Consider the following 12551-nt stretch of genomic DNA (forward strand, 5'->3'; position numbering starts at 1 on the left):
AATTATGGCTCCTACTCGCATTTAGTTTGCAAGTTACTTAGAATTACCTGGTGTTGTTTAGCATGTAATTCTGATAATCTAAAGCCTCAGGTTAGTGTTTGTGTGAGAAAATGCTGAATACCACTGTATTGAGCCATTTTCTTGAGGGTATTGGTGTATCTGCATAGCATATTGTACATGAACAGCGCAGTAGATAGATCATAACAAAATCAATTGATGTTACTGGTTGTACTCCTTATCTGTCAAAGGTGTCTGACTATAGTAATCTGAGCAAGTAAAAAAGAACAGCTCCTCCAAAAAGCAGCATATAAATTTGAAATTTTTGTCTTAAAAATGGAAGGTGACCCCGTGTTTGTATGTAGCATGGCTTTGTATACCATAGATAGGATTTTGTGTGTTTTGGTGGTCACCCTCAGTTGTGTTCTGGTGTTGGGTGATGTGGGAGAAAAACTACCACGCTGAAAACTGCTCGTTGCATTCAGCATTTAATAGGAGGAAGGTGCTTTTAGTGGTGCTACTTGGTTTTTTTGCTTCTTTCCAGGAGGGGGAGCCAAAATATAAAGGCTGGACCAAGTTTGCTCTTTGGAAGTTGTGTATGTGCAGTTATCCTGTAGCAAACTGTACGTACTGTCATCACTCTTCCTTCCTAAAGGGAAAAAAGGCATAAAAACTTTAAATGAGTGACTAATATGTTTAAGACAAAACTAGCTGATCTGTGTCTGTCCAGAAAATTTGTCAGAAAAGTGGAAATGCACAAACAGTGTAAGGATTTCTAAGTTCACTTTCTTTTCCTTCTTCTGTTCAGTCTATCAGTCCATGTATTTGGGATTCCAGGGGAATACTCTGCAATGTTCTCTTGAAAACTTGTGTAATATGAGCAGTTTCCCCAGGTCTTCTGATGTGTTTTAGGTGATACCTGGGGTTTTCTTTTCCTTAGACCTAAAGGGGAGAGTAAGGATGAGTATGTACTTATAACACATGTGTTTATGAGCTTGAAGGAAACTTGAGCTGGTGCTTTCTCTATTTCTCCCCATCTACAAATAGTCTAGGGTCAATTACTATGAGTTCTCAGTTTTTAGTGGTTTGGGCTTTGTGCAAGCAATGACTTGCAGCAATTTAGAGCCATTTGAAAAAGTCATAAAAGGGGTTGCTTGTCCTTTAATTAGAGATCAAAGTTGTGCTGCAAACTGGGGAGGTGTTAGAAATCCTCAACCTCTTTTACAGTTGACATTTGTTGCTTAATAGAGATGTCTGAGCTGGAAGCACACTCAGCAGCTTCATGCCAAGAAAATGGTTGTGTGCATCAGTGGAATGTTGTTTTTTAACTCAAACCAATATTTTGCTTTGCAAACTCTGAAGTATCCTGTGAAGCTAACTGGAACTGATGCTAGTTGCTGAATGTAAAGAAAAAGACAAAGAGTGGAACTATTTCACACGCTCCTGGTCTGTCATCAGAGTTTCTATTCAGAGGCCAGTGTACACAAATAGATAAGCAGAGGAACAGATTGATTTTAACTGAAGTTGGTTCTTACTGTTGCAGTCCATTCTTTAAAAGATAGTTTCTTGTTTTGGATATTTTCATTAAATTGCTTGCAGGCACTTCAATGCATACATTTGTTGCTCTTGTGTACTTGTTTTCTCTGTGAGGCTTTCACGCAGATTGATATCTCCCATTCTTGCACATTTTCTGTAAATTGTAAACTGATAGTTAATATGAGTTAGGCACTTTTCTGAAATATCTTGCATCTTTTAGGCAGGTGTAGGTGGAGCAGTTTCCTGGATAGACCATAAGAAAACCTCCCCAATGATTTGTATGATATTTACTTGGCTCAAAATAACTTTGATTTTTTTTTTTTTCCTTATGTATGAATTCAGATGTAAGTAAGGCAAATTTAAACTTCCTAATACTCTGAGAACTGTATTTTAAATAAGCATAGAAGTCAGTGCCTGTGCTTTATTTAAATGCATAAAACTATGCATAAGGGGTTTTATCTGTCTTGAGAAAAGATGGATTTAAGAGCTATTGGGATAGTGATGGTTTACATTAGGGATGCATTGACATATGGCTTTAGAATACCTAAATGATCTGTATTGCTTCTTCTCTGAAATTCAAAAATGTAATAAGTGTTGGCAATATATTACCAGTAGGAGGAAACTTGAACCTTTTTTGCCTCAGTGCTCTATAGTACATGCCTGGCAAAGAAAATGAAGGGCACATTATAAATCCCTTCTGTTGCAGTATACTCCCTGTAGAATAAATTTCTTAATTATCATTTATGCGCGATAACACTGTAGAGTTCATTTCATCCTAATATGTTTAGTTTCAAGTTATGGACCAAAGATCTTGGAATTTAGACTATAAGCGATATATAAAAGGTTTTTGAATAACTAGGATACCAAAACTGTAAGTGCATGTGCTCTTAGCACAAAGTTTGAATAGGTCATACATTTTTAGAAGACTGTGCTGTTTTGTCCTACAGAATAATGAGATGACCGTAAAAAAGGACAGCTCTAAACATTTAAAATTTACAACTTGGCCAAGGCAGTCAGTAGTTCAGTAAATAATGAAGTAGTTGATTAGAAACCCTGAATTCTTATTTTCACGTGTTTGATATAGCAGAACATCAGAATTGAAAAGGGTATTTTTGATGGATCTCAAAATCAACAACTGAACTGCTACTTAAGCTTTGCCAGTTCTGATTTCCTTCGTCCATCTGATCAGACCTTGACAGAAATTTGTCAAATCCCATAGCATGGACTGTAAAATATATAAAAAAAAGTAGAAATTAGAAAAAAAATCTTGCAGCTTATCAGTGTACACCACAATCTCCTTTTAGGGAGGAAGATAAAAATTCTTTCCCTTTTAATGTATCTCAGTTAAACTGACGATGTCTGTCCCAGAATGTGAGTTCAAGTGAAATCTAGTTCACTGGAGGTTTAAACTTTAACAGAAACCTAGAAAATTAATGTTGGCTAACTAGTGTTGTGTTGATCTGTAGCAAAAGATAAATGGAGAAATTATTTCTTTAAAATATATTAAATGCTCCAATCATGTTAAGTAAGGGGTTTTTGTGTTTTTTTGCTGTCAATGAAATGGTTCACGATAGCTTTTGAGAGTAACTCTGTGACATCTTTTCTGATAGCTAGCACTTGGATTAAGCTGCAAACATCTGTATCTAAATCTCAGGCTTTAAAAAATTGAATACTTTTATGACTAGAAAACTCTGAGTAGAAATTTACCTGTGTCTCTTCCCTGTGGGTGGAATTTCTTCTAGACAAGATCCCCCATTTGACCCTCTTCTCAGAGGGTTAGGTTTCTCTCAAGACAGTATTTCAAACAAGTAGTGCATGAATTACTCTCAAAATTCCATGTTTCTTTTCCTCTTTGCTTTGCTGTCTTTGAACCCCAAATACAAGGGACTTAAAAGTTAAAAGAGAAAATTTATTATATCTGCACTGGAAGTTTTTACAGACTTGGAGTACTGTGTCCAGTTTTAGGCTTCCCAGTGCAAGAAAGGCACTAGTGCAGTGGAGCAAGGCCTAGCAGAGGGCTACCAGGATGGTCAGTTGACTGCACAGCATGAGCTACAAGGAGAAGTTGAGGAATTAGGCTTGTCCTTAAGTGGCATGCAAAGCATTTAATTTGCAGTTAAATTTTTCTGTATTTTATTCTAAAGTTGGCACGAGGCACACAGGCATACGTTTTATGAAATATAAATGTTAAATCAAAGTAGTTGGCAAAATGTTGATGTATTTCTCTTGCTTAAATGAATTTTTTTCAAAGGGGAGAAAAAGCTAACAGTACTTGTGTGCTAGATATGACACAAATGTCCGTACTGATGTGTTACTGTGTGATAGCTATTAGTATCTGTTTTAAAACATTCATTAAAATGTATTTATTGCCATTTGTGCACATAATTGGGACTCGCAAAGTTGTTCTTCCTTGGATCAAATAAAGCTCTCAAGTTGAAGAAATATGTGCCTTCAGAAGCAGAGTTTCATAGCTTTATATTTTTGGAAAATGTGGTTGTATAATGGTATGAAGTTAATGATTTCCCTAGTTTTACTCCTGCTTGCCACATGGCCTAATGAGTAACTTCAATTGAAGTGGATGGAATAGATGGGGTAGAAGTTTAATCATGTCAGAAATACGTTCTGTCTCAGTCCTTCAGCTGTCTATACTTGTAACTTGGTAGGGTTGAAATGGTTTAGATTTAAGAAATCTGCATCTTACACTGGGAATTAGTTTGTATCGTTTGCTTTTCTTTAGGTATGTTTGTCATGTGGTACTGGCTTAGGAACAGTTTCAGAGAGGAAAATGGAAGAGCTAGCAGATTAAAAAAGGAGAAGGGGAATTACTGCAGCAGCAAAAGTAAAGTTCTTTCTTATTTTCTTTTTTTTATGCCTGGGCACAGTACTCTGGGGAATAGCCAAAGGTCTTTATAAGGGCTCTTTGAGGTGTACTGTATTCTGACTAGAAAAAAGTCCGTGTTTAGTAGCTCACATCAAGCATTATGTTGCATTAGAGGTCATATTTGGTGTGGATGAAATAGTCTGTACTTGAGATACTGAAAGATACTGATGGAAAGGCTGAAGTGTAAGGGCAAGAGAAGATAGTGAAAGAAGAAACAGAGAAACTGAAGAGGTATAGGGCTGAGTATTTCAGTATCAAGCATTTGCTTTTTTTTTAAACGCAACCAGGGATGTGCTAATAATCAGTGTTAAAATTAGAGCCTCCACAACTTAAATACGCAACCCAAGTGATAATAGGGTTTCCTCAGGTTGAGAAGAGTTTACATAAGTAGAGGAGAGACAGGTTGTTTTAAATTAATACTCACTTTTTGCTTGTAACTAATTAGTGCCTTTGTAAGTAGCTAATTAACTTAAATGTTTGACTCATGAGATCCAAATCCACTGGGGGAAGAAACCCTGCTAGTGCTGCCACTTGTGGAACTACTTGATTGTCTTATATGTAGATATACAAATTTCTTTTGCTTCCTTAAGCTAATGGCAGAGCATTAAATTTATGTGTAGGTGCTAAAAATTAAACTTTTAGGTTGTCATTTCCAAAGTGATTTTAAAAAAGTCCGGTGGAGGCAGATTTGCTGAGTTCTTTTGTTTTATTAAAGAATAATTATTGGCACAGTTTGAATGCTTCTTCTGCACAGTTTAACAGAAATCTCTGCATCCTTACAGATTGTGATATTAAACTCTGGAATACAACCCCTCTTTAGGGACAGTAGGTTGGGCATCAAGACCTAACACAATATTTTAATTTTATTTAGTTATTTTTGGTTCTACAACTTTATTTTAAAAACACATACTCTGATACTTAGTTTGTGACTTGTAAAGTGGCTAAAAACATTGAAAATCCAACAGATTCAGGGAGTGGGAGGTCAAACATATGGGGATGTTGGACTTACAAATTTACTGAAACCCTCCCCTGCCTTGAAGGGCATTCCATACCTCATGTCTTAAACTTTTTGTTGTTCTCAGTACAAGTTAGTTGTGGAAATTCAGTATTTAAACTTGCGTAGAGAAACGGTAGCTTCACCGGGGAAAAAAAAAAAGAAACAATCATAAATGAATATTCTGATTCTTAAAATGTGGCATGATTGCAGACATGGAAGCTTTGAAACTTCAGTGAGCTCATTTCATTATTGCTTACCAGTGATTGATTCGAAGACTGGATTAAATAAAGTTAAAATTTCAGATCAGCATGATGCTGTGCAAGGAGCTTTCTGTTTGAATCTGAGCTTAGCTCTTACAGTGGTGCCTTTGTTCCTGGGTCTGCAGGGATCCCCAGGTTGTAGTGGCTTTGGGTAGAACTAAGAACTTGCCTCTGCTGAGCTGTTCACAAATAAGGAACTGCTGAAGTTTAGTAAGCAATTTCAGTTAATTAATAGCATCATGTGAACTTTGTGACATTTCCTTAAATGAATTTGAGTTAGACAGTCCTTGTTTTGCGGACATTGTTTTGCAACTTTGTAACCCTGTAACCAAAGGAGAAGGTTAATTACAAAGAAACATTTCAGTATTGTTGTCTAAAGGGATTATATGTAGTTGTGAATAATTTTATTTCTCCTATGGTAATTGCAACCATATCCATTTTTAATTACCAGTTTTGTCAATGAATACAAGACAGTTTTCTTCATAGCTGTGTTTGTTCATTGAACCAAATGAACACAGCTTCTGAATTTCTCCAGTGGGAAGATCTGCATAGTCTCAGGGTGTTTCTCTGGTTTCTGTACTACACATCAGACATGAAATGTTTTGGTAAATGAAATGTAAACTTAGATAAAGTTGGATTTTGTAGTCTTTCAAAACTGCTGTTTAATTTTTAGAGTTGACTGGCAAGAAAGGGATGCTTGAAAGATAATATCACCTTGGTGCCTGGCAGCATAGAGCCATTGGCATTGATCATTACTTTGGGGATGCCATAGTTTACAAAAAAAGTTAAGTGAATAGTAAACAAAAGAAAGTTAACTGGTCATAAGCAAAAGGGTACAAGAGCTGTGCAACCACATAAGAGCTCCGTTAATGTGTGACTTGAACTCAAGTAACTTCATCTTGTAAGGTAGGTAAATCCTGCTACAATACAGGCTTCACATCAGAGGCTGTTTTTCTAAAACCAAATATATGTATTTTTTTTACAGCTGCAGGATCCAACTACTTTGGAGCTATTTGACAGAACTGTTTGCCATCTGGATTAAGTTGTTCTTTGTCTCGTGTTTTGTAGGTTGAGATAAAAATGAAGAAACCAGAAGCTGTAAGATGGGAGAAGCTGGAGGGCCAGGGAGATTCTCCTAAGTTGAAACAATTTACACCAGGTTTGTTCTCTGAACTATTAAGTATTACAGGGTTTATTTGTATTGAGTTACTTGCAGTTATTAATAGTTTTATGCTAAGTATAAAATCACAACTTCATATCTGCAATGAAAAGCCTAATATTCGTGTTTTCACTGCTAAGAATTGACAGAAAAAGTCTGCAGACCACTACTGAAACATTGGTATTAAATTTAGTCATAACTTTCATTAATCTGGATTGTTAAGGATATATGCTTGTCATTAATTCCTCTGGGCTTGTCTCTTTGGCCATCTGTTTTGGTCACTGTTTTGCAGTTCTGTGTATTGTTATGCGCACTGTTGCTCTAATAAGTATTATTTAATTAAGTATTGCATTTCTCATGGAAACGCATGCACCTGCCTCCAAAGATGTACCTAAATTAACTCTAGCATGTTGGAATATCAGAACCATGCTTGATTCTGCGGATAGCGAACGTCCTGAGCGTCGTTCTGCCCTAATTGCCCATGAACTGGCTCATCTCAACATCGACGTTGCTGCTCTCAGTGAAGTTTGCCTTCACGAGGAAGGCAACCTCAGAGAACATGGGGCTGGTTACACACTCTTCTGGTCAGGTAAACCCAGAACCGAAAGGCATCTCTCAGGAGTTGGCTTCATGATCAAAAACTCTATTGTTCCTAAACTCGAAAATCTGCCGACAGCTCATTCTGACCGCATTATCTCCTTACACCTTCCACTGCACAGCGAGCAACACGTTGTCCTCTTTAGCATATATGCCCCAACTCTCCAAGCTGACCCTGCCAAAAAAGATAAATTTTACACCGACCTGCACCGCCTTACCCAAAAGGTTCCTGCAGATGATAAGATCATTATCCTTGGTGATTTCAACGCCAGAGTAGGTAAGAACTTTGAAGCCTGGAAAGGAGTATTAGGCAAGCATGGTGCTGGAAACTGCAACGATAATGGTCGCCTTCTGCTAGAATTCTGTGCGGAGCAGCAACTCACCATCACTAATACTATCTTTCAGCAGAAAAATAGTCTGAAGACAACCTGGATGCATCCTAGATCTAAGCATTGGCATCTCACTGATTATGTCTTGGTGCGACGGAGGGATGTCTGCGATGTCCATCAAAGCCGTGTGATGCCTAGTGCAGAATGCCAAACAGACCATCGACTTGTGCGCTGCAAACTTAACTTCAATCTTAAGTTCAAACCAAAAAGGGGCAGTATCCCAAGGAGGAGACTCCAAGTTAACAATCTCCAATCAGCCACAGTGAGAGAGAGATTCCAGGCAAACCTTCAAACTAGGCTCGAAGATCATTCCATATGTTCTACAGATTCCTCTCCTGAAACAATTTGGCACCATATTAAAACCAGCATCCAGCAGTCCTCTGAAGAAACCTTAGGGTTGCCCTTCAAGAAGAACAAGGACTGGTTGGATGAAAATAATTAAGAAATCCAGGAATTGTTGAGGAAGAAGAGAACTCACCAAGCACATCTTGCTCAGCCTTCCTGTCACACAAGAAAAACAGCCTTTCCTCTTGCATGCAGCAAGCTCCAACAGAAATTCCATGACATCCAGAACAAGTGGTGGATCAGTCTAACTGAGAAAACTCAATTATGTGCAGATACAGGTGATCACAGAGGATTCTATGAGGCCCTGAAAAACAACATACGGGCCTACATACCAGGTCCAAAGCCCCCTACTCAGCGCAGATGGTCAATCGCTTCTGACAGATAAAACCTCCATTCTGAATCATTGGTCTGAACACTTTCAGACTCTCTTCAGTACTAGCCATGTAGTTCAAGACTCAACAATTCAGTCCATCCCACAACAACCGGTGAAGGATGATTTGGATATTGCCCCCACTTTGGGACAAACCCTTAAGGCCGTACAGCAGGTGAAAACTGGCAAGGCAGCTGGGATTGGTGGAATTCCACTCGAAGTCTGGAAACATGGGGACCATGCTCTCCATGCTAAATTTCACGAGTTTGTGGTGCGCTGTTGGGAACTAGGCGAACTACCATCAGACCTTCGTGATGCAGTCATCATCACTTTGTATAAGAAGAAAGGAGTTAAATCAGACTGTTCAAATTACCGTGGTATTACTCTGCTCTCCATTGCTGGCAAAATCCTGGCAAGAATACTTTTGAACAGATTAATACCCGCTATAGCAGAAGGAATTCTACCTGAAAGCCAATGTGGTTTCAGAGCCAACAGGAGTACCACAGACATGGTATTTGTCCTCAGACAACTGCAAGAGAAGTGCAGGGAACAGAACAAAGGTCTCTATGTAACCTTTGCTGATCTCACCAAGGCTTTCGATACTGTGAGCAGAAAAGGCCTATGGCAGATTTTGGAATGTTTAGGATGTCTCCCCAAGTTCCTTAAAATGATCATCTCACTTCATGAGGATCAGCGTGGCCAAGTCAGATATGGTGATGCACTTTCTGAGCCCTTTCTAATTACCAACAGTGTGAAACAAGGCTGCATTCTTGCACCAACTCTATTCACAATGTTTTTCAGCATGATGCTCCAAAGGGCCACGGCAGACCTCGATGATCAGGATGGTATCTACATTCGATACTGTACTGATGGAAGCCTATTCTACCTAAGGCAACTGAAGGCCCACACTAAGACCTTAAACCATCTTATCCGGGAGCTGCTCTATGCTGATGATGCCACCCTTGTTGCCCACACAGAAGCAGCTCTGCAGCGTTTAACATCCTGCTTTGCAGACGCTGCTGAGCTTTTTGAGCTGGAAGTCAGCTTAAAGAAGACAAGTTCTCTATCAACCTGCACCTCAGGAAGTCTTCCATCATCCCCATATCACCATTGGCCAATCAGAGCTTAAATCAGTCCAGCAATTTAATTACCTGGGTAGCCTCATCTCCTTGGACGGTAAGATTGACCGAGAGATAAACAACAGATTAGCAAAGGCATATAGTGCCTTTGGAAAGCTTCATAAAAGAAGCTTTTCTTCATAAACACTTGAAGAAAAGCACCAAGATCAATGTTTACAGAGCCATTGTGCTGTCTGCTCTTTTATATGGTTCCAAATCATGGGTCATCTACCGCCACCACCTGCGTCTCCTAGAACACTTCCGTCAATGCTGTCTCCACACAATCCTAAACATCCACTGGTCAGATTATGTGACTAATACATCTGTTCTAGAACAAGCAGCAGTCACAAGCATTGAGGCCATGTTGCTGAGAACACAGCTGCGTTGGGCAGGACACGTCTCAAGGAGGAAAGACCACCGCCTCCCTAAGATCGTGCTCTATGGTGAACTTGCCACCGGCTGCCGCAAGAGAGGAGCCCCAAAGAGGAGATACAAGGACTCCCTGAAACAACATCTCAGCCTGGGCCATGTTGATCATCATAACTGGTCTACTCTGACCTCCATTTGGGAGGTCTGGAGAAACACCATCTATAACGCTGCTGCTTCCTTTGAGAACGCCCGCAGGATCACTCTCGAGGAGAAAAGACAGCGCAGAAAGAACCGTGTCTTGCAGAATTTACCACCTTGCAGAATTTAAGGAGTCCTTCTACTGTGCCTTTTGCAATTGGACATGTCTATCTTGTATTGACCTCATTAGCCATCAGCGGGCTTGTAACAAATGTGGATAGAGCCTTTCCCCAATCTTCGTTTGCGAAGCCTAGCCATGATGATCTCATGGAAGTTAATACTTTGGAGTTTTTCAAGAGAGATTAACAATCTGTCTTTGGGAGAATTTGAATTACCTGCTTTATTGATTTCAGATATTTTTTGAAATTTAGCTCAACTTTTCCTATGGTTCTGGACTGCTGTTTGGGTTTTCCTGTCAGCCTCATTTTGACTTTAATTATCTGTGTTGCTGTTGTCCAGCTTTTTTTCATGTTAGGTAACTAAGTTATGTAACTGTTTACTTAAAAATAAACTTTTGTGCTTCTTAGTTTCCTTTATTTTTGTTACTGAGATGCTTATATCATTTAGGAGGAATCCATTTGCATTTTCATGTTCCATTATCATCTCTGATTCATCAGATACATATGTGTCTGTGTTCTCTGCCGCCCTAAAAGTCGTGAGAAAACGTTTAGTTAACTAACACTTCTGTTTTCAGATACCCAGCACTTATATCCGTCATCCTCTCACTATACAAGGAACTGGGACAAACTGGTAGTTGAAATCAAAGAAGAGGAGAAGAATGAGAAGTTAGAAGGAGATGCTGCATTAAATAAACTATTTCAGCAAATCTATTCAGATGGTACAGATGAAGTGAAACGTGCCATGAACAAATCGTTTGTAAGTCTTCATTCTCTTTTTCTGAAGAAATGTGTGACTTTTGCACACTGGCACAATTTACTTGACTTTGCATCAGTTGGGAAGCCAAGCCATCAGTTGGGCCTATAATGAATGCCTATGGTTCTATTGGAGATATTGGTACAAAAGCTCTCATTGAAAGCTACAATGTTGTACACTAATGAATGTGACTAAGTCCGAGGTTGTGCTTTGTCACTGGTCTCTTCATTTCAATCAATGTTATCAAAGGAAACAGAGTGTTTGGCTTGTATAGAGCTTGAAAGGATCAAATTCCTCTTGATTGCTTGTATCTACTTTAATTTGTAGTCATCACAGGCAAGAACATGACTCACCCTTCAAAAGTTTCTTGTTAATGAAGTAGCATCTCACTGTGTCCAGTACTGACAACAGTACTGTTGAGCTGAAGATGATGGCTTTGTCAAACTTCATTCTGTATGGACACAGAATTCTTGTGTAATCACTACTCTTTGAAGCTTACTGTGAAATGTGGCTTTTTTATTATTAGAGTTCTCTAGCAAACTAAACAAGCTTTCTCTTGTGTTGCAGATGGAGTCTGGCGGCACAGTTCTGAGCACCAACTGGTCTGATGTTGGTAAAAGGAAGGTAGAAGTAAATCCTCCTGATGATGTGGAATGGAAAAAGTTCTAATCCTATTTTTGATCTTTACCATCCGTGTGTTGCCATAGTCATGTACTGACCACTGTATATGGACATAGTATTCTTGGATTCAAAGCACTGAATGTTCCCTTGAAAACAGAAATTGTCTTTACATTTTGTGTGCTCTAGAAATTCCTTCATCCACAGATGTTAAAGATATATTCAAAAGTGGAACCCTATTTTTGTCATCTCTGTCTAATTTCTGGAAATTGAGTCAATCAGTCCAAATTTTCTACCGCCTTTATCAGCTCTTCTCTTTGGGATAGGGTGATCTCTAATGGCTGGTCAGGATTTCTGCCTTACACTTGGTGTTTCTGTTCAATAACTTATTAGATCTTGGCAACTTTGGGTAAAAACACTTTTCAACAACAGTGTTAAAATTGTTTGCTCTTTAACTCTGCTAAATAAAACTGTAAATACAACTTTTTCTATACGGAAGTTGCTTTATTTCATTTTTAGTATTCTTGGGTTTTGTTGGGGGAATCACTTAGAACATATAGTTAAGGATGTGAATACACTGCTTAAAAAAAACCTGGCATGTATAGGAGTAAAATGTACATTCAGGGAAGAGGATGACATTACTATTCTTGATGCAGACACGAAATACCCACTTTTGGAGTCCTTCCACCTTGGCGATAGATAGCTGTAGTCATAAGTGATGGAAGGTAGAAAATTTGGTGTGACTGGAAATTCTTAAAGAAAAATGGGTCCTCTGTCTGCCTTGTGTATTCCAAAAGAAGGATCTTTTGCAATTGCCTGAAATCAAAGACAGCAAGCAGTTGCT

At 38.8% G+C, this 12551-nt stretch overlaps 1 protein-coding gene across 1 annotated transcript in view; it reads left to right on the top strand.

Moving 5' to 3' along the window:
• SUGT1 (SGT1 homolog, MIS12 kinetochore complex assembly cochaperone) overlaps window positions 1-12200 on the top strand; it is a 28925-nt gene extending 16725 nt beyond the window's left edge. The window contains exons 11-13 of the mRNA XM_032679737.1: window positions 6740-6830; window positions 10911-11092; window positions 11657-12200. Of these exons, the coding sequence (XP_032535628.1) occupies window positions 6740-6830; window positions 10911-11092; window positions 11657-11758 (375 nt within the window). The 3' untranslated portion in view covers window positions 11759-12200. The remainder of the gene's footprint in view (window positions 1-6739; window positions 6831-10910; window positions 11093-11656) is intronic.
• The last annotated feature ends 351 nt before the right edge of the window (window positions 12201-12551 follow it).

This window comes from Chiroxiphia lanceolata, chromosome 2 (genome assembly GCF_009829145.1).
Source record: "Chiroxiphia lanceolata isolate bChiLan1 chromosome 2, bChiLan1.pri, whole genome shotgun sequence".
NCBI lineage: Eukaryota > Metazoa > Chordata > Aves > Passeriformes > Pipridae > Chiroxiphia > Chiroxiphia lanceolata.